The sequence below is a fragment of the Conger conger genome, chromosome 13, assembly GCF_963514075.1.
Source record: "Conger conger chromosome 13, fConCon1.1, whole genome shotgun sequence".
NCBI lineage: Eukaryota > Metazoa > Chordata > Actinopteri > Anguilliformes > Congridae > Conger > Conger conger.
Window position 1 is genome coordinate 40,796,403 of NC_083772.1, and position 21,931 is coordinate 40,818,333.

The 21,931-nt window shown below is 43.0% G+C and overlaps 1 protein-coding gene across 1 annotated transcript in view; it reads left to right on the top strand.

The window, feature by feature from the left end:
• igsf9ba (immunoglobulin superfamily, member 9Ba) overlaps window positions 1-21,931 on the top strand; it is a 122,683-nt gene that overhangs the window by 11,845 nt on the left and 88,907 nt on the right. Inside the window, exon 2 of the mRNA XM_061218032.1 lies at window positions 19,828-20,025. Within this exon, the coding sequence (XP_061074016.1) occupies window positions 19,828-20,025 (198 nt within the window). The remainder of the gene's footprint in view (window positions 1-19,827; window positions 20,026-21,931) is intronic.

Here is a 21,931-nt window from a genome sequence, read left to right on the forward strand (position 1 = left end):
CATAAACTACCCGCCGATCTGATTTAGCACCTCGACCAATCCCACTGCAACTGGCCTCCAGACCATGATTAGGGAGCTCCAGTGCAGTGAATCTGTCTGCTAGCCATATGCTACTGCTGCCGCGGCTTCAGCCCGCCATTTTAACTGACCTCTTAACAGCAGGTTTGTTACTCAGAAATGGGTCTTCCGATCACGTTATCTACAAATCATCATGCTAGGTTAGGCTAGGTTTTGATACAACCAGTTCAGACCAGCTCCCAGCTATGTCTTTAAATGGGTGGTAGCTGTTTGACCTGTTCAGACCAGCTCCCAGCTCAACATGCTTTGACACGCTTAAGCTATGCTTTGAAACAGGTAGTAGCTGGTTGACCAGCTACCAAGCTACCAAGTTACCCAACTACCAAAATACCAGCTCAAACCCAGCTAGACCAGCTGTAGGACCAGCTTGGCCATGCTGGTTGACCAGCTCATATCCAGCTTGACCAGCTCAATTTTCAAGCTGGTTAAACTGGCATAGCTGAATTTTGCAGCAGGGTTTGCATGCATCTGGGTGCATGTGTACGTGTATGTGTGTGTTCGTGTTTTTAGATGTGGGTTTCTTTATGACCATTTGCACTGAAAGATAAAGTGAGACAGCCATGGCCATGTTCATGTCGATGATAGATGTTGGCAGTAGCTGAAGCAGTCACTCTCCTCTTTAACATTTCAGCCTCCTCTTGTTACTGCCCCAGCTCCTTGAAACAGACTCTAACCCTAAACTGTACAGATTATGTACTATTATGCTCTCCTCTTTTCATGATAATTTTACTCTGTTTTCCTCCCATAAATTATGCTTTAACAGCCTTGCCAGGTTCAGCTCACATTGGATGAACCAGTAGATGTGCATGGTGTATGGATATACATGCATTTTCAGCCATCAAAAAAGCCTCTTTGCTATTACTGTATTTAATTGGATGTTTGGAAAGGTTGCAAGCTAGTAGCCACAGCTCACTACAGCTTTAGCTAGATGAATGAATTAATCAATTGGTATCATCATTCGGGGTCATCCCTATGTTCCCACAGCCCTATGTTCCCACATTTCTAAGATTAAATTTTTTTTCAAAATTAAATGTTTATTATTGATCGTGTAAACTGAACTTTATATATTTAGATGTCAAAATAGTCCTCAAAGGACAGCACTTGCAGATGCCCGTTCCTGGCACATAAAAGGTTGAAAAGTACTGATGTAGAGCCCTTTCCAGTTTTAAGTGAACTGCATAAATAGTGTTTTTTTTCTTTTCTTATTTCGCTTGTTTGCTTGTTCATTAAAAACTTATAGATAATTGAACGTGTACTGTGTCTAAATTGCACAAACATACACTGGATTTCTTCAGGTCCCATGCAAGCAGCCTGCTAAGTGTGAAGTCAACTGAACATAGAGCTGTGGGAACATAGGGCTGTGGGAACATAGAGCTGTGGGAACATAGAGCTGTGGGAACATAGACATGCTCCCCATCATTCCTTCTGTAATGTGTGAGTGGGAGCCAGAATGGCATAATATACAGTTGATATTGCAATCATCAAATGCAAACTCAAGTTACAGGGATTGTTGTTGATCAGTTAGGTCTTGAAACAGCTGGTAGTTGGTTGATCAGTTCAGACCACTTCAGACCAGCTCCGAGCTTGACATGGTTTGACCAGCTCAAGCTACTACCAAAGCTAGACCAGCTTTATCACCAGCTTGAAAATGGAGCTGGTCAACCTGACATAGCAAGATTTTCAGCATGGCAGCTACATGCTTTCCCTAGTCTTCCGATAGTTGATGTTTTATTTCAGTTTTAGTGTGTGTTTTAAGTTGTGTGTTTTAAGTTGATACCCAAGTTTTTGGTGCCATTCTAGCTTAGAAATGGTTGGTATGGGCCATTGGGGGAATCTGTGGTCTTAAGCGAGAACATACGGTTCAAGTAACTGCAAAGCAATTTGTAGAGACATATTATACCTCCTGAGATAGTGCATGTGCATACACTGTAAGTGAAAGCTAAAATACAATCGTATCAGGTCAGAGGAAGCTAAAACCTGTTGATAGTTTAATGGCTTTGAAAGACGGCCAGCATCTGCTGCTGCTTTCCAAATGAGCCCTGTAATGTGTCCTAACTGACACGCCCATATAAGATGTTAGAGTGAGGAAGTTAAAGCTTTCCTGGTTGCCAACATTACAGACATTTGAGATTTGAGTGGCAGCAGAGACATTAACTGTTTGTCAGCTGGCCCAGAGTCGGTCTAACCTGACCGGTGAAGACGTGGCATAATTTTGATCTCTTCACATTTTTGCATGTCACATTTTTTAGCATGCACTCCAGCCTAGGAACCAAATGAGATTGTTGGCAGCTTGACACCTCCTCTGCTCTAAGGTCAGCATTTGCACTTTCCTTTCCTTCAGATAAAATTGCCCTAATCAAACAAAACATTCCTTGATGTATTAAAGTGCATTTTCTTTTGTGCGGTTCATGATTTAACAGCATGTAGAGTGGCACTGCTGAACAGAATCAATCAATGGTCCTTTCAAAGCATTACAGTCAACTATCTATTGCACTTGATTGAGACTTTTTTTTTTTTCCAGAATTTCTCTCTTATTCTCTCTCTCTCTCTCTCTCTCTCTCTCTCTCTCTCTCTCTCTCTCTTTCTCTCTCATTCAATTCAGTGTGCTTTATGTGCATGAAATACACATGGTACTTATTGCCAGAGCAAAGAAGAAACATACAAAACCAGTAGTATATCTGTATAACTACAACGTGGTCAATAGTTAATACTTGTCTATTTGCACAGCTCTCAGCGGGTCTGCTGTCAGAGGGAAGTTGCAGGGGAGACAGCCAGGATAACTTGACATGGACAATATGTCTCCAGCCACGCCGTAGTTGTGGCAGTGGTTGGATATAGATCTATTTTATGACCCATAAAAGCGCGTGTTTGCTTTCACACACGTGGCCGCCCAGTTGCTCGACAGCCAAGGTACGTAATGGCAGAATGTCTCTTTCAGGCCATAATTGCGCCGTTTCACATTTGACTGAATATGACTGCCTTACATTAATTGTTTAAACCCTTTTATTGTAACAAACGAGAATCCGGTAAGCTATCCATTTGTACCTGCCGCCAAATTTTCTGCTGTGATGATTCGCTTTGTACCCTTGCGCCTAGCGCTTAACTGGAATTGCATCGCTGAGCTCTCCGGCGGTGTAAATAGAGCGTCGCAGCGCTGACGATGAAGCTCCCTTCTCTCCTGTGCTACATGTGCTGACCTACTGTCCTCCAAATCCACCAGTCACCGCCTCACAGCTGCCTGGCAAAATTGTCCGGCCGATTCTGTGCGTTTGAATTGATCCTAGCCCACACTGTAAATAATTGGTGTAAAAAAACTCTACTGCCAGTAAGTTACTGTGGACGTGTTACGGTGCCTTTTTTACAGTATAGACAAAGAGGCCAACTTACGACCAAGATTTCACAGATTGTTACTGTTTTTATGCCCCTATGGTTTGTTAAAAAATGAGTTATATACATATTCACTGCAATGTACTGTAATTTTGGTACAGTGCAGTTTGGGCAACTCCCAGCTAACACAGAATGTCTTCATAATGTTGCTGCCAAGTAGTGACAATGTTATGACATTGACAAAACACTCCAGTAACATTGTGAGAACATTTTGCATTTACTGGGCTCCACACCCTGACCATTGCAGCTTCAGGACCTGCTGCGTTTTTACTGCTTGGAATTTGGAAACTTGATGCTAGTCAATGCTACATTTAATCCGGTTTGGGTGTTTCCTGCGTTTCGTTTCGTTCTTTTTAATAGGTTATTTTCACAGTTTGGTTAGCTAATGTTTGATTTATAAACAGCACTTAACAGGCCTCCAGACTGTTATCTCTCCTCATGAATTTTAAGACGGCGTTTATATGCCAGCTGAATATTTATTCATTAATTTTAATGTAATATGGATCAGCGATATCTGGGAATGGCCGCGGCTCCCATCCGATGATTAAGATGAATGACGAGGTCGCTAAACCGCCTGGGCTCTCCACACATTATTCTTAATTTATCCGCCCTTATGCTTGTCAGACGAACAGTATAATGCGACTGGAGAAAAATTATGCTGATATTCATATGTCGGATGATTGTTTTGCACCCCACCCACACGTTTATATTCTGTTGAAATGAACAATTAACGCGGCAGAATGGAAGCGCCATTGAAATTCTGACTTTGAAAGGTAAAACCTCGGTTAAATGTGGGCATATTCATAAATAGGCAGGTTTTTTATGCGACACCGGCTTTACACTATTCTCTGTGGTACCATCCAGCATGCATAGCCTTTTAAATCTCTTGCACAAACGAACCAAATTAATAACAGAAATTGTATCCGTATTTAGGAGAGTGCCTTATTCACAAATGATTTAGTGAAATGAACATATCCGTTTTATCGGGTACCCTCTGGGGTGATATTTTATTTTGAGAGCGTCTTATGTGCGGAGCTTCTCACGGCGTGCGGTTTCCTGCCGTTCTCCCGCTCCTGTTCTGAAGAAGCTATGATGCCATTCCTGAAGGCTGTTCAATGCAGTGCGGTGCGTGGAGATGGCAACCATTGATTTAAAACGAGAACACAAAAGATATGACACGTGGCAGGGTACACGGCTGGAAATATTTAATCAGAAGAGTGTATGCAAATCTGTCATTTCTTTGAGTAATGGATTGCCTTAATTAACGCAGTCGGAAGGATTCACCCCTGGGAAGACATGGCAGCACGTCAGCTGGATTGGTGCTGGGTCAGCACTATCGGTTCTTCAGCCTGGATTTGAATCTGATGCTGCTCTTAGGCGTGTGCCCTGTCCGTCTTTAGCAGGAGTTTTGATTATTGCTGTTTCAAGCCTACTGTTGGAGGCTAAAACAATTGCTTTTTGATGGGAGGCTTGGCTGTGTTGTGGAAGATTATCGGTAAGTCTTAATGTGATTAGACTTTTTTCTCTGTTCTCCAAATTTGGAAAACCTCGGTTGTGATTGTGTGCTTGCCCCGTTGTTGCTTTTGTTCAGACCATGTACACCAGCTTGTTAATCGGCCAATCATGTGGGAGCAACTCGATGCGTTAAAGCATGCACGGTCAAGAGGTTCAGGTGACCAAACATCAGAATGGGGAAGAACTGTGATCAAAGTGAGTTTGATTACTGATCTCCTCTAATTTTCAGGAAAAACAGTCCCTGGAGTTTACAGAGAATGGTGTGAAAAACGGAAACATCCACTGAGTGGCGTTTCTGTCGGCAAAAACACGAGACATGCGTTAATGAGAGAGGTCAGAGGATGGTTCAAGCTGACAGGAGGGCGACTGTCACTCCAATAACCACACATCTCTGAACGCACATCACGTTGAACTTTAATGTGGATGGGCTTAAGCAGCAGAAATCCAATAAGTCAAATAATAAGAAAGTCTGATAAATGCATAATAAAGTGGTCACTGGGAGTAGGTTGGAGGAACAGTTATGGAGTGATGAGTAGTGGGATGAACTCAAGACCCCGTCCTCCTCGTTAACACTGAGGCTAATTATATGTCCTTCCATGACTCCCGGACACAGTCAGCACTGGGGTGGTCATTATTCGATTCTGCTCTGTGGAGCTTTGTGCTTTCAAAAGTGCACTGTTTGACTTTGCTGTTGCCAATAGAAATCCCCCATGTCACCTAGCACTGTGAATGTCCCCGTTACTAGCTAGAGTCAGGTAATGGCCTGGGAAAAAAAAACCAATTTCTTCCAAGGGGGAAACTAAACGTCATGACTCTTTAGCTGTGGCAGTTCTGTTTTGTGTACTTATATAATGTGGTTTAATTTTTTTTTTCATTCACAATGTAATTTGCAAACATTTAACCTTGTGGGACTAAAAGTAATTCTCATTTATTTTGTCGGCATACCACAGAATTTGTTATTACTATTTATTTATTCATGTTATTTTTTTTTACGGAACCACTTGAATCAATAGAAAGACAGAAAGTTCTGGTGCGGCGTGCTTGTAGTGCTGGTTTAGTTGAGATGACACTTGTTCTATAATGGCTGTATGAATAGCTTTTAAACACGGCATTTGTCTTCAGGGGCAACGGCTCGGGAAATTAATTAAAAGGTACGTCTGAGCGGACCAGTGTCACACCGCAGTGGAGAGAGAATGTCATTCTGCCTCGTTGAGATCTAAATATAGTAAGCTGTCTTTGAAACCCGCCCACACACACCCCTCAGGGTCGGCGAGTCCATGAGAAAAATGAAGAGGAATGACCAGCCGTGCTCCTCGTCTCATTGTGATGTCATGAAGGGATTGTGGGGCCATTAGTAGGGCAATACGTTACGAATTAGCACACTTGCCTGCTATTGAATTGTATTGAGTTGCGTACCACTTGTGTACTCCATAGTACAGTAGGCACGTGCGTCGATGACATGGTCTCAACTCAACTCAATCGTCGGTTCTCTCAGTACCGGGACTCAGGCCGAGGTATCATATTCCTGAGCTGGGAGAAAAATATGGGTAACACTCAACCTGAACTGGACCTGCCTCAGCATTCATAACGCCTTAATGCAATGTACAAAACAGTCATGTACAGTCATGTCATAAGCATACATAAATCGTATGTCTATGTGCCTATTGTTGCCTAATCTAGATAACGAACAAAGTGGAAAGACTGAGGAGAACTAGAACATATTTAATGACACATTTTCATAACTGTAGCACCTTCCTCAGATTCAGTTATCGGAAGTAATCAGGTACTGATGCGCATAATAAAAGTTATTATAAAGTTTACTCATTATTAATAAGGCTAATTTCAAAATATATGTCAAATTATAGAGATATCTGTGGAAAACTAGTGGTTTGAGCCTCAATATTTGAGTATTGAGCTGCTCCATTCATAATTATTTGTACAACAGTTTGCACTTTAGGTTTCAGGAAGATGCACCCATTCTCCAAAATATCTGAATATTAGCACTGATTATTTTTCACTATGCAGGTAATTTGTGGCTATGTTCTGTCATTGGGATAGAAAGACTATACTTTAAGCTTTAAAATCTTTAAAATGGTGGAGAACCTGCTGTGAAAAAGACAAATTCTGAATTTTATTTAAATTGCTTGTACAGCACATAAGAATACAACACACTCTGTTGCATGCACCACACAATTTTAGGTGGAGTGGAACCTCTTTGCATTGCCCATGTGGATTGTTTGTGTAAACTGTTTCATAAATTACATGAATTACATGATTAGAACATATCTTGCTTCAAGTACAATATGGAATATGGAATAATGGGATATTTAGACATTTTTAATTTCACTGTTCCTGCTCACTTTTTATGGTAGTGCTGAATCTGTATTAAGAACACAGCTGGGGGAGCTTATGGAGTTTAATGGCTATACCAAGTCTGTCCCATCCACAGTAACTAGGTCATAAATCTCTGTTCAGCCAGATGGATTTCCACTAACTATGTATTGATTAGCAAGCAAGTGTGAAGCCTTATATTTGGATACTACTATATATATTTTTAAAGCTGCTGAAACGTAATGCCTTGGTTTTACTTGTTGTTTTACTTCTATATATTACCATTTTGACATTTCAGCTTCTTTTTTGTATTCACACTCAAGCATTCATATGATTTCTGTCATAAAGAGCAGTTTGATAGACAGTATGGTGCTCCATGGCTATAATATGTGTATTTATAATGTGTATTTATAATAAGCTTAAGGCTACGGAGACTTTACAATACCGCACTTTGCTGTCTTTAAGCCTCTTTTTCTTTGAAAAGAGGGCAGTGAGTAACACGGCTTTTCTCAATGAGATTTGAATGGCAGAAAGCAATTACAGGGCAACTATGGCACATGCCAAATAAATTTGATAAGTGAAATTCAATCTTTGTCTCCCTGGATGGCAGTGTCGTGTGGAAGCCCTGAAGGCATTGCGCTACTTTGTCACACTGAATCATTAAAACAATGTCAGGTGCTGTAGTACAGGAAAAAAAAGTCAATTGCACTGGAGGCAGAGGTCACGAATACACCTCCATCTTAATTGTAAATCCCCCTCACACAAGAGTAGTTAACATTCATACTGAAAGCTTGTACCAGCACCCCAATATAGAAAATCTATTTTCATTAGAGAAGAGTTGGTATTTCATGGACAATGGTAGAGCCTTTTTTATCATAGATTTCATGCCACTTAGTTTCACATGTGGAAATGTGAATATGGAGGAGGGAAGCCATTATTTAAGTAATACAGAGGATCAAGGGGTGAGAGAAACGTGTGTTGCAGTGTTGGAGTAATGAATGATTTGCTATACAGTGAAGCAATTAACCAGCATGCACTGTATGATTATTCTCAGAGCCATTATTCATGCATTACTTTTCTTGTTTAATTGTTTAATATTATGTTGAACCCGCTGCTTGAAAGTAATAATTTCTGAAGCTAAAATGCACAGTTAGGTCCAGCAAGTTTAACTTTAGGTATAAAATGATTACATTCCTCAGCTTTATAAATACAACAATTTAGCCTCCATATTGTTCTTATGGGGTTTTCAAAATCATGTTATTCTTTCCTAACTTTGCAAGATTTCGGTATCAACTTCCCATTTTATAAACTTTGGACTGGATTCAAAAAGTGCTTTTCTTTCACAGGCTGACAAGTCCAGCAATCTCTAAATGAACTCTTCAAACTATTTTTGATTAAAAAAAGACACTTACATTTATTTTTCCAAGTTGAGTTCAAGGACAGAGGTTACTCGATTTCAGCCTTGCGTTCCATTTTGGTGTCGCTATAGTGGATAAAAGACAGTATACTTTTATAAACTGGCATAGTTCCTGCAGAACAGTTCAAGTTCACATAGCTGGCCATTAGTGTGGATGTCAGCACAAAGAAACACATTCATTGTTCAGTGTTCATGAAAATAACCTTTAAAATATTAATGCTGGCAAACAGTGAAGCAGTGTAATAGAAACCCATGTGTTACGCTATAGACCCTCTTGGTTGGACTGAGCCACAATAGCAGTGATGTAATTGCATCTTCTGAATTGCACGTAGCCAATCAGAAATATTTTACCACCTTATCTTCCATCCATTATCTTAACCCGCTTATCCTGAACAGGGTCGCAGGGGGGCTGGAGCCTATCCCAGCATACATTGGGTGAAAGGCAGGAATACACCCTGGACAGGTCGCCAGTCCATCGCAGGGCACACACACCATTCACACCTATGGGCTATTTAGACTCTCCAATCAGCCTAACCTGCATGTCTTTGGACTGTGGGAGGAAAGCGGAGTACCCGGAGGAAACCCACGCAGACACGGGGAGAACATGCAAACTCTGCACAGAGAGGCCCTGGCCGACGGGGATTCGAACCCAGGACCTCCTTGCTGTGAGGCGGCAGTGCTACCCACTGCACCGTCCGTGCCGCCCACCACCTTATCTTGAGGTAGACAAAATGCATTTTAAAATGCGAGTAAGCTGCAAGTACAGTATAATGTCTGGATACGGGGGATTGTTGCTTTCAGTCTTTTTGCTGGGTGATTATTGTGTTATTGTGTATGCACCCTGACGGGTATGCATAGTTGATGTATCACCTGTGGAATGTAGGGAATTGTAGTCCAGTGTCCCATAATATTGTCCTGCCTGTTGGGGCCGTGGGAAACAAGGGGACTACAGTACCAAGGCCACGCAGCGCTCAACTACCTCGCTGCATGCACACAGAGCTGTTTCTGTCCGTCTCCTCTGGGTTGCCTGGAAACAAATGTTGGGGAAACCTTGAAGGCCACTCCCACTGCATTGGCACAGATCAGATCCAACACCCTAATTATTCCTCCCCTTTTGATACATGATACACCCACAAACCCCTTCATTAGAGTCTTTCGCTGCAGAATCAAAATCGTCGCTGTACGGACTGTAAGACTCCCCAATTAAGTGATTTCCTCTGGTTGTATTGTTGGGTGACATCATTAGCATTCATCCAAGTGAACATCACTTTGTTTTCCAAAGCATATTTCTGATTTAATGTGATGGTGCTACACTTAACAAATTGGGGATACTGTGTATTATCAACAAGTTGTTTTGGCTGTCATTTGATGGCAAGAAAGTTCTTGGACGCAGGAACTCTTGAAGATGGCTGATGGAACGTGTAAAGCCTTTTCTGCATACTTTAAAGTTTGTCTAATACTTGCATTTCTGCATAGCAAATTAAAGAATGATCCAGCTGATTGTCGACAAACAGAATGATCAAATTAAATTGGTTCGGGTGAAACATTTGGAGGGATTTCTGACCATTCCTCCATGCAGAACTGTTCTGAATCATTGATATCCTTGGGATACCCTCTTCAGTTCAGGCCACAGGTTTCTCATGGGATTTAAGACTGAGATGGCCATTGCAGAACATGGCTGTTGTTTTTACTTAACCATTTCCATGTAGATTTGGATATATGCTTGGAGTCATTGTCCTGCTGGACAATCTACCTATGACCAAGACGCCACTTCCTTGCAGAGGCGACCAGAGTTTCTGCCAAGATTTCCTGGCACTTGTATTCATTGTGCCATTGATTTTAAATAGTGTAAATAGTTAAAAAGCAAAACATCTCAAAAACATCAATTACCCACCGCCATATTTGACAGTAGCTATGGTGTGCTTCTCTTGTATGTATTCCACTTTTGCCACCAAATATATCAATGGTGTGTATGAAGAAAATGTAAAATTTTGGTCTCATCTGACCACAGCATTCTCTTCCAGTCATACTTCCAGTGAGGTTTGATAAACTCATTACATTACATTACATTACATTATAGTCCTTTAGCAGAAGCTCTTATCCAGGACAACATACAATAAAGTGCAAATCAGAACCAGGGACAAATCCACAGTTTCAGCAACTACAACACCACAAATAGTAAAATAATACGGCCATTACAAATGGCATACACATAGCTTACACTATTTATAGCAGTGAGGTAGTGGGAGAGCCTGAAAAGGTGCATCTTCAGTCTGCGCTTGAAGGTGGTCAAGCACTCTGCAGGAAGGTCATTCCACCACTGTGGGGCCAGAACAGACAGCAGTCGTGACCGGGAAGTGCAGGTACGACGAAGGGGAGGTACCAGGCGTCCAGAGGTAGCGGAACTGAGAGGTTTTTCAGGTGTGTAGGGTCTGATGAGCTTTTGGATGTATGCTGGGGCTGATCCCTTAACTGCCTGGTATGCGAGCACAGATGCTTGGTTTTGTTTATTGTGCGCAATATGGGCTATCTTTGTAAATGGTTGGCTTTTATATAGTGCCTTTATCCAAAGCGCTGTACAATTGATGCTTCTCATTCACCCATTCATACACACACTCACACACTCACACACCAACAGCAATTGGCTGCCATGCAAGGTACCGACCAGCTCGTCAGGAGCATTTGGGGGTTAGGTGTCTTGCTCGGGGACACTTCGACACAGCCCGGGTGGGGGATCGAACCGGCAACCCTCCGACTGACTGCCAGACGACTGCTCTTACTGCCTGAGCCATGTCCCACCCTTCCAAAGAATTTGCTGGAATGGAGGTTCCAGTTTATGATTTAGACTTGGTGGTCCCAAGACACAACCAATGTATGCAATTAGAATTCGGGCCTCCCTCACCATCTTCCTTACCGTCAGTGGGCATAATATGCACTTGCATCCTCTACCTGGCAAGTTTGCAACCATTATATATATTTTACGCCTTTTTATTATTATATAGTTTTCCCGTATGTTTGAACATAAAAGGTAGATAATTATTTCAGGTGTAACTGGGCGCTAGTAGCAGTCAGTGTTAGCACGTGGTCTTCTCAGGCGTAACTGGGCACTGGTTGCAGTCAGTGTTAGCACATGGTCTTTTCAGCATAACTTGGTGCTGGTAGCAGTCAGTGTTAGCACATGGTCTTTTCAGCATAACTGGGTGCTGGTAGCAGTCAGTGTTAGCACGTGGTCTTCTCAGGTGTAACTGGGTGCTGGTAGCAGTCAGTGTTAGCATGTGGTCTTTTCAGGTGTCACTGGCCGCTGGTAGCAGTCAGCATTAGCACTTGGTCTTTTCAGCGTAACTGGGTGCTGGTTGCAGTCAGTGTTAGCATGTGGTCTTTTTAGGTGTAACTGGACGCTGGTCGCAGTCAGTGTTAGCACGTGGTCTTTTTAGGTGTAACTGGGCGCTGGTAGCAGTCAGTGTTAGCACGTGGTCTTTTCAGGTGTAACTGGGTGCTTGTAGCAGTCAGTGTTAGCACGTGGTCTTTTCAGGTGTAACTGGGCGCTTGTAGCAGTCAGTGTTAGCACATGGTATTTTCAGGCGTCACTGGGCACTGGTAGCAGTCTGCGTTAGCACGTGGTCTTTCCAGGCCATTAAATAAAGCCTTGCCTGGGGGCTACATTTTAGCGTCGCAGCTCTGCGAGGAAACAATGGCAGACAGGAGTGGCACCGTGACAGGCTGAACAAGGCTCCAGTTTAGCGAGCAGTTTAGCGGTTTCACTGCGTCTGCTCCCTTTCAGTCAGAGAGGCTGCGCGGCCCTAATCAGGTAAAGTGGATTACCGCCGCCGAGAGTAAAAAAAAAAGGGGGATTAGAGTGGTAAATGCGATCACAAACTGAAAAGAACTTCCCACAAGAAAATGTAAAAAAAGCAAGAAAGAAAAAGTGCAATTATGACAGGGGGGTGGGATATGAAAAGAAGAAATAAAAAATGTAATCAGAAATCAGTTTGAGACGCGTACAGTACAATAACAGTCTTTCTGTCTACAGCACAGTTAATGCGGTAAAGCCACTGTACTGTAGCTACAGTAACAATAAGCACAGTAAGCGGGAGCAATGTGGGGTTAAGGGCCTTGCTCAAGGGCCCAACAGCTGTGCACACCAAGTTGAACCGCCAACCTTCCAGGTACCAGTCATGCACTTTAGTCACGAGGCTATACCCCTATACAGACACCACAATGAAGCCACTTCCTCTTTGTTTGGTTTGGTTTGGTTTCACTGTATAGTCCTTTTATTCATCTTACAATTTGCAGTCTCAGGATCCATCTTTTTGTTTATGCAAATCTGTAGTTTTGTTGCAGGATTCGCTGATGTTTTAGCGGGGGATTATATTTCAGTTTAACCTCAGACCTCGGCAGACAGCTGGGATTGGCAGGGCTCTGGATTTACTGCGTTCTGGGGTCTTCTAGTGTAACCGTGGTGATGCAGAATGTGAACTTCACCCAATGCCCGACCAGAAGAACGATGATCCGTCAACAACCATCTGCCAGCGGTTCTTTACAGGCATCTGATGATAAGATGCTCAGAACCAGACCTTGCCCAGAGGAACCAACCAGAAAGGCTTGTGCCTTCTTAATCTAAACAGCAGTGGGGGTTTAAATACTTAACTATGAAATTCCACACTAATCCATTTTTCCCCCCTTTGAAAGCTGCTTCATATATACGCACATTTGCTGCTTTCCCCAGAGATATTTTGTCTTTTTATTTTTTATTTTTTACCAGCTCTCAACAGACACTCATCCATTCATCCATTCAGCCAGCAAAAGTCATTTCAGTAATTCATTTTCAGAACGGCCTCGTTGTAATTAAATGTTGAAGAGGAAAACATTGTGACCGTGGGTTCCACATCTAGTGGGGAAGGGCGTTGAAAAGTGTTGCTACCTTTTTTCATTTCATTGTGGTATTGTACTGGGGCAGCCTGTAGCCTAGTGGCTAAGGTACATGACTGGGGCAGCCTGTAGCCTAGTGGCTAAGGTACATGACTAGGGCAGCCTGTAGCCTAGTGGTTAAGGTACATGACTGGGACCTGGAAGGTAGCCTAGTGGCTAAGGTACATGACTGGGACCTGGAAGCTTACCTTGTGGCTGATGTACATGACTGGGACCTGTAAGGTTGGTGATTCAACCTGGTGTGCACAGCTGTTTGACCCCTTGACCCCACATTGCTCCAGGGAGGATTGTCCCCTGCTTAGTCTAATCAACTATAAGTCACTTTGGATAAAAGCATCAGGTAAATACCTGTAATGTCATATCTGCTACTCCCTATGTGGAAAAAAAACGTCCTTATGTCTGTGCGGGATTTCCATCGATGCCCCCTCGTTCTGCTAACAGAACTCGACCTGAAGGATCTCCTGCAGCTCAAAGAAGTTCTTCCGTACCCGAGGGTATGCGATGTTGGGCAGGGACAGGTTGGCTAAAGCCAGCCAAGAGGTCACGCTGTCGTTGTTTAAGTAGCCATACCGTCGGGTATGCGATGTTGGGTGGGGACAGGTTGGCTACAGCCAGCCAAGAGGTCACGCTGTCGTTGTTTAAGCAGCCATACCTTAGGGTATGCGCTGTTGGGCGGGGACAGGTTGGCTAAAGCCAGCCCAAGAGGTCACGGTGTCGCTGTTTAAGCAGCCATACTTTAGGTTATGCGCTGTTGGGCGGGGACAGGTTGGCTACAGCCAGCCGAGGGGTCGCGGTGTCGCTGTTTAAACGGTTGTCGGGGGCGATATCCGTCAGCGGCGGCTGGGCCGGGCGGCGGGTTGAGGTGAGGCAATCAGCCCTCGCTGAGGAGCGGACACTTTATGGGGCCGTAAATCCTGACAGGAGGAGCGGAGCTGCGCCTCCTCCAACATCCCTCTCAATTAGGGCCCTATCAGCTCCCCCGCCTCCCTCTCCGCCATTGTGACCCGAGAGCTATTTATGGATATTAATTGTAACAGTTAAGCTGCTCTCGCTCTCTCTCTGCTCTTAGTGGTAAGAGCAGACACATCAAAATATCTCTGTATCTCGCTCACACATGCTCACACATGCGCACACACACACGCACACACACTCGGGAGTACGTTTGTTTCTGAGGATATCATTTTAATAGCAGCAGTGTGGAGAGAATTTGGATCGCTGGGGCAACTTTCAAAGGCACACAACAGCCATTCCTCAAGTTTTCCATTAGTGCAGGGAAGCTGAAAGGCATGATGTAGGTCTACTAAGGGTGCAGGGTAGAGCGTATCCCCTTAGAATTGCTGAGACTGCAATTTCCTCTCTCAGGTCTACCACACTGGTAATTTGGACTCTGTTCAGGGTCTGTGTAGAGTTTAGAGCTGGGGTTTGCCAATTCTTTGGTATTGTATGTGATGGGGAGTCAAGGAACCGAAAAAGATCCATGGTAAATAATATATAATAATATAAGAGTCCCTTGACACCAGAGGATCCATATGAACTGGAGCTTTATTTTGACACATACATCGTAACGGTCAAGAAAGGAATTGCAGCAACAAACACCCTCAAACCACAGCACTGTTTATCCCTCCCCCTTCTCTGTGAACGTGCTGATGTTGGAACCCCCCCCACACGCTCCAGGTTCTCATGCACTGTTTTGGAAAGCAGAGCCAGCCATCTTTTCGTAGTGTTGATGACTTCATGCTTGATGATTATCCAGGGATTTCTGTCTAGTATTAAACGGTGCTAAGCTAAAGTTTAATGGAGCGTTATGACTTTGAAAATGATTGATTTAATTTTGTCATTAACAGCAGAATTTGGCGCAAAATCCAGAAATGGATTGACCATTGTTGGGCGCCTCTGGTCAAGGGTTTAGCTCCCTTCTGCTTATGAAAAGTTCTTAGTGTTGAATTCTTGTGATTTTGTTGGGTTGGAAGCATTGGAAGCAAATGTATTCCCATGCACAACAATCACGTATGCCAATCGCAATCTGACAAATGAAGGTTCTGGTATTCAATCTGTTTGAACTTCTAAACCGATCGAGAGTTTTTTTTTCTTTTCACTTACTTGGAAAGCCCATTTTTATAGCTGATGTGTATATTCTCTCATTTTTTCTGTGCCCTATCATGCCCTCATCCATTGCTGCCTTTCCAACATCAGTTATTTTGTCAATATCAGGTGTTTTTGACCCCAATGGGCTTTTTAATCAGGTTCTGTGGCGCTGCCAAGATACAAGCAGTTCTTTACAGCGTGCTGCATACTGTTGTACTTTAATGGCATTGAGCTGTGCTCGTTCGAGATTTCAGTACACGAGCCGCAAAAGTGATTAAACTGTTTTTCTACTTCCTCTTCAGTTTGATATCTGAAGTGGCTTTGGGATTCCTGCCTGCTGTATTTTCAAGAGTTTTTAAAGGTTTGCTGTCAATGGCAACTGCCTTTATTCCAAGAGGCTTGCAAAAGAAAAATGGGTTTGTTCAGGGAAAGAATACAACAATGACATTCTGTGTACAGGATGTAATTCCTGGTGTACTGGGAGCAGTGTAAACAGTGAAATGGTGATATTGTGCAACATGGTGGTTGAAATGACAATGTCGATTTTGAATCTGTGATGTACAGTATATTGTGTGTGTGTGTGCGTGTGCATGCATGCATGTATGTGTGCATGAGTGTGTACATGCTCAAGCTTTTGATTGCCATAATCAGACAGCTCTCTTATGACACTTAAATATCCTCTAGCCCTCTGATCTTCATTCCTGGTCCCGGAGAGCCACAGAGTAACAAAACCAAATAAATAAATAAAATAAAATAAAAACATAAAAAAGGAACAAAACCCAGCAGAACCTGTGGCTCTCATGGAGAAGGAGGGAAGATCACTGCTCTAGTGTTGATGGCAGGTAGCACCTCTAATCTGTAAAAGGTCTGAAGTCTTACTCCCATGGTTGCAGTTAAAGTAAATTATCATGAACATGTATTATCTGTTTTCTATAACAATAGAGCACTAGTATTAAAGGATATGCTTATGATTTTACTGCTAACAGAATGTGTGTGATGTCTCTGCTCTGAACAAGTTTGCAGTTAGCAAAAGCTATGCAAATTAGATCTTTACACAGCACATGAGATGTCCTTTCTCTCTAATGATTTCACCTCTTTATTAAGTATTTGTTAAAATAATAACATTTCCTGGGACTATACAATAGATATATTGTATATATCAGTTGAGCTATGAGTCATAACATTATTTGGCTAAGGGGCTAAGATGTTTAAAGTTTGCCCCAGCTGTCGTAGAGTTACAATGTAACTACATCTGTCTGTCATTGGTATGAAACAACATATCAAGTTATACTTTTGGGAGAGCACTGCTTTGTGGGCATTGCCTTTGAAGACATTCATTGGCTGATCGTGCATTTTCAGTCCTGCTCCAGGAACACTGGAGATGAGGTTTGCGGTGCAGCTGCCCGCAAGTCAGTGTCTGTTTCACACAATGTAGGCCACACAGTATAACTGGAAAGCTTACACTGCCTGCTGAGCAGGGTATGAGCTGGTCCACTTGGTAGTGCCCGTAGCTTGTCTGAGTTGGTAGCTGGTCTACCAGAAACCTTCAACCCTCTCCAGGTAGAACGAGACGAAATGTGTCCCATTGTATGCTGATTATAGCTGCCTAATGAAGCTAACCTGTAGGTCCCAGCCTATGTAGTTTGTGGTGCCATGAAGGTGCTGCCCACCAGGCGGTTGGTTGATTCAGGTTCTGTATTTTTACGATTTCTCTTCCTACTTTTCTATTAGAACATTTTTGGGTTGCCTGCATCACAGCTTGTAGCGAGTGCCTTGACTGACTGAGGCACTCATGAGCTCCATTACCTCAACACCATTCGCGCAGACTCTATACGTGTATGTGTATTGACAGTTGAACGTGGTTTTGATTTTATGTGGTTCCTCAGCTCCTGCCAAGGCACTAATGTTTCACTCTGAAAAACGCTTTGGAAAACTTTGGATTCTTAAGGCCATGACTGACTGTTAGCTTTGCAGAATAAATTTAATGGTGAGTAGAAACCATTTGGGGAATATTGCTTATACCTGCCAACTGGCACAGCATCAAGCAGCCAGTTATCCACTGTCAGTTTGCAGTTATCAAACCCAATGTAATTGAACCCTTTCCAAAGTTGTTTAATAAGGAATAATTCAATGGGATTTCTTAAAATTAATTATTTGTTTCAGTCCTTTTCTTTTGTGGTGACTTTCTTTCAAACACCCAAGTTCACCGGTGGAATGTAAAACATCCCCAGCTGTAAAATCCAGTGATAGCTTGACTGGCTTGAAAATTTAGCTGGTCAAGCTGGTCATAACCTGGTCTAGCTGGGTATGAGCTGGTCAACGAGCTAGTGCTGGTAGCTTATCTGAGCTGGTAGCTGGTCAGTCAGCTACCAGCTGTTTCAAAACATAGCTTGGCCTGGTCAAACCATGTTGACCTAGGAGCTGGTCTGAACTGGTCAACCAGTTAACCATATTAGCAGGGAGCTGGACTGAACTGGTCAACCAGCTAATCCATGTCGAGCTGGGAGCTGGTCTAAACTGATCAACCAGCTAATCCATGTTGAGCTGGGAGCTGGTCTGAACTGGTCAACCAGCTGAACCATGTTGAGCAGGGAGCTGGACTGAACTGGTCAACCAGCCACCATCTGTTTCAAAATCTAGCTTGAGCAGTTTGTTTTCAGCAGACCCCTGGTAAAAGTGGATCAGCAGGGCAGGCGAAGGGCAGCCTGTAGCGTAGTGGTTAAAGTGAATGACTGGGACACGCAAGGTTGGTGGTTCTAATCCCGGTGTAACCACAATAAGATCCGCACAGCCGTTGGGCCCTTGAGCAAGGCCCTTAACCCTGCATTGCTCCAGGGGAGGATTGTCTCCTGCTGAGTCTAATCAACTGTACGTCGCTCTGGATAAGAGCGCCTGCTAAATGCCTGTAATGTAATGTAATGAAGCAGGCTGGACTCGCTCTTGCTGACTGTGACCGACGTGGAATATCATGAGCTCGGATGACACAGCAGCCTACAGTGAAAATCCATTCATGGGGTCACCATTTCTGCTGAGGCACAAACACTGACTTTTATCTGTCCAGAATCTGGCCCCAATCTCCTCTACCCCCCTGGGCCAAAATTGTTGCCCATATATCCTCACCGAGAAGCCCGGATTTAGCCCCTGGGTCAATAGTCAGAGCGGACGACAAATCGTGGCGTCGCCATTGATCTTATGGATCTACCACCAGGAGGTTAGCAAGTAGCGGGATAATGCTATTTAGTTTTTATGCCTGCAGCTTGAGCGATTGGGTGCTGTAAAGGCCTTCCGATCTGACCCTAACGCTGCGTTTTATTGGACGTTCGGACGGGTGATGGACGCTCATGCGTGTGATGGATATCTTTCGTTCTCGTTCCTGTGGCTGCCACCGGCATTCCTTGTGTGCTGTCAGTTTAGCCATCTGTTAAAAGGTCAGCTTCCTCGGGAAGAAAAGAAAATGGCATCAATCGCTCATCCGCTGAAATTAAAATGAAACCTAAGGCAGTGGTTGGTCATGTACAGTGTCCATCAGATGGTTTTTGAATGTTAGATCTAAGCATGCGATGTGTAACTGCTCAAGTATTGCTTCTTTTCAGGAGCTGTAAGCTTTGGTGGTTTACAGTGAGAAACAAAGAATAACAGAGACTTAAATGTAGCAAAGTAGCTTTAATCCTATTTGAGATCCGATTTCAACTTTTGACGCAATTCGGGCTTGATGCAATTCGGACATTTCTCTTTACTGGATAAAATAAGACATTGTTCTGTTGGAAGGTGGACAATTCTAGACTTACACAGAGGCTCTCTGCACACTATGGCTTGGTGCACTTTAATTTTGTCTCAATTAAATGCAAGTATTTTTTCTCTTTTCAGGTTGCTAAGCAGCAAGCTCTGCAGAGTTCGGGTGCATTTGTTGACACTGAAGTCACACTCTAGCCTCGCTCTGTCTCACACTATTTACTAACGGCTGCTAATGCCCCTAATACAGTACCTTCATTTTAGGTAATGGATATTAGAAACTTTGGAGGAAGGGCCACAGGTCTACACCTCCTTTTCACTGACCGCCCTCCCCCCCCCCCCCTTCCCCCCAGGTGCCCACGGAGTCCGAGAGGAGCCCCAGTTTGTGACGGCGCGCTCAGGGGAGAGTGTGATTTTGGGATGTGACGTGTCGCACCCGCTCAACGGCCAGCAGGCTCCCTACGTGGTGGAGTGGTTCAAGTTCGGAGTGCCCATCCCCTTCTTCATCAACTTCCGCTTCTACCCTCCGCATGTCGACCCGGACTACGCCGGTGAGCCTCGAGGCCTTCAAATGTCAATTTCACACAACCTCATCTGCTCCTGCGTCCATCCTATCCCATTGTCACCCAACTCCATGGAAATCTCAGAAATGACTGCTAGTTTTATGTAGCGGGTGTGAGATGAAACACTGGTGACTCAAGGTTGCATTGTCGTCTTGGTTTCCAGGAGGGTATATCTCCTGTGAAGATGTTGATAGCATTGATAAGTTTGGGCACGCAAACACCAAAAGTAACTCCTGGCCATGGAATTATAAGGTTCGATCTGTGATCAAAATAACAGACACCATAAAAGTACTCTGAATGTACAATATCAAAAACTTTTTTTTTTTTTTTTTCAAACAATTTTTTCTTAAAAATATCAGTAAGAACCTTATACTTCTACGGTCTTAATAGCTGATTTATTATTTACTGTTGTACATATCTGACAATATGCATCCAGTACTTTCTGAGAAATCTGTTGCCAGTGGCTGAATTAACCCAATGGGGTCTGTCTGTTAGTTTCACATTTGCATGATCCATGTTGCATGTAACGAGTTTAATGTACAACTTTTTATCACTACATTAATTGCACTCATAAATTTAAATGGCAAATTAAATGTATTTAAGGTTTGAAAAGGAGATGATTTACTTTCCTCAATAAAATTAGACATCAGTGTAATGTAGTGGTATTGGAACTATAACTATAACAATAGCTTGTGTCTCAGAGGATACACTGGGTCAGCAATTGCTGTTGTAGTATTGAGCTAATTATTTGACCTGAATTGGGTGAATGGATAGTTCAGAAAAGGTAAAATACATGGAAGTCACCTTAATACATTTGTGTGGCTTTAACGGATTGTATTTTCAATAAAATAATCACCAGCTGTCATCACAGTATTATTTACTTTAACTGTATTAATTTGTGTTTTAAAATGCCTATTAAGTTTCAAGGAGGGTATATTCCTGTCAAGGTGTGTTCATTCAGTCAAATTAGTTGATAGAACTGATTCTGACAGTCACACTAACATCAATAGTAACAGTTGATTTATTATTTATTGTTATACACATCTCACAATATAACAGTCACTTTATTAGGTATTTATTAGACTTTTTTGGTTTAGACTTTTTTGGTTTTCTGCTGCTGTTGCCCATCCAATCGAATGCTCGACATGGTGTGTGTTCAGAGAGGCCCTACTGAATACCACTGTTGTAACTCCTGGTGATTTGAGTTACTGTCACCTTCCTGTTGGCTTGAGCCACTTGAATCACTAAATTTTCTCATCCCAGCATTGTTTTAACTGCACACAGGGAAACCACAGCCTTGTTCTAGTAGCCTACTATGAGGACCATTGACTTGTACTGTATGAAAACATGTCTGATAATGCTTCAGGTGAATGGGTTAAATGGGTTGAAAACCCTTGTGGTGATCCCCAGTGGCTACATTCACGTTCATATGGTGCGCACATTTCAAACACAAACTTCCTGTTTGATTTCTTGCCTTGGCTAAGCTCCTGTCCGATAAAGAAGAGAAACAGCGTACAGTCTTTTGAGCCGGGTCTAAACACCGAACAGCTTGTTTGTCACATCAGACTAAGTCATGATTCACATGAAAGGAAATGCGTTTCAGAGGCTCTCTGGCCAGGGAGGCCATTTGTGATGGGAGGCCAGGGTGACAGAGACACAACTCTTTTTCTCTCTGTCATGCCGTTGGACGACGTCCATCAATTAGTTTAATTGATGGACGTTTAGCATCTCGCCCACTCATGGAACATACATGTGATTGAGTCAGTAATAGATAATACTAGGTTATAATGAAAATGCACAGGTGTGTGGGAAAAGTCCAACATCACCATATTTCATTAAATAAGCAAATAAATTAATAAATAAGCCAAGAAATAGATACACACTGAAATACAGA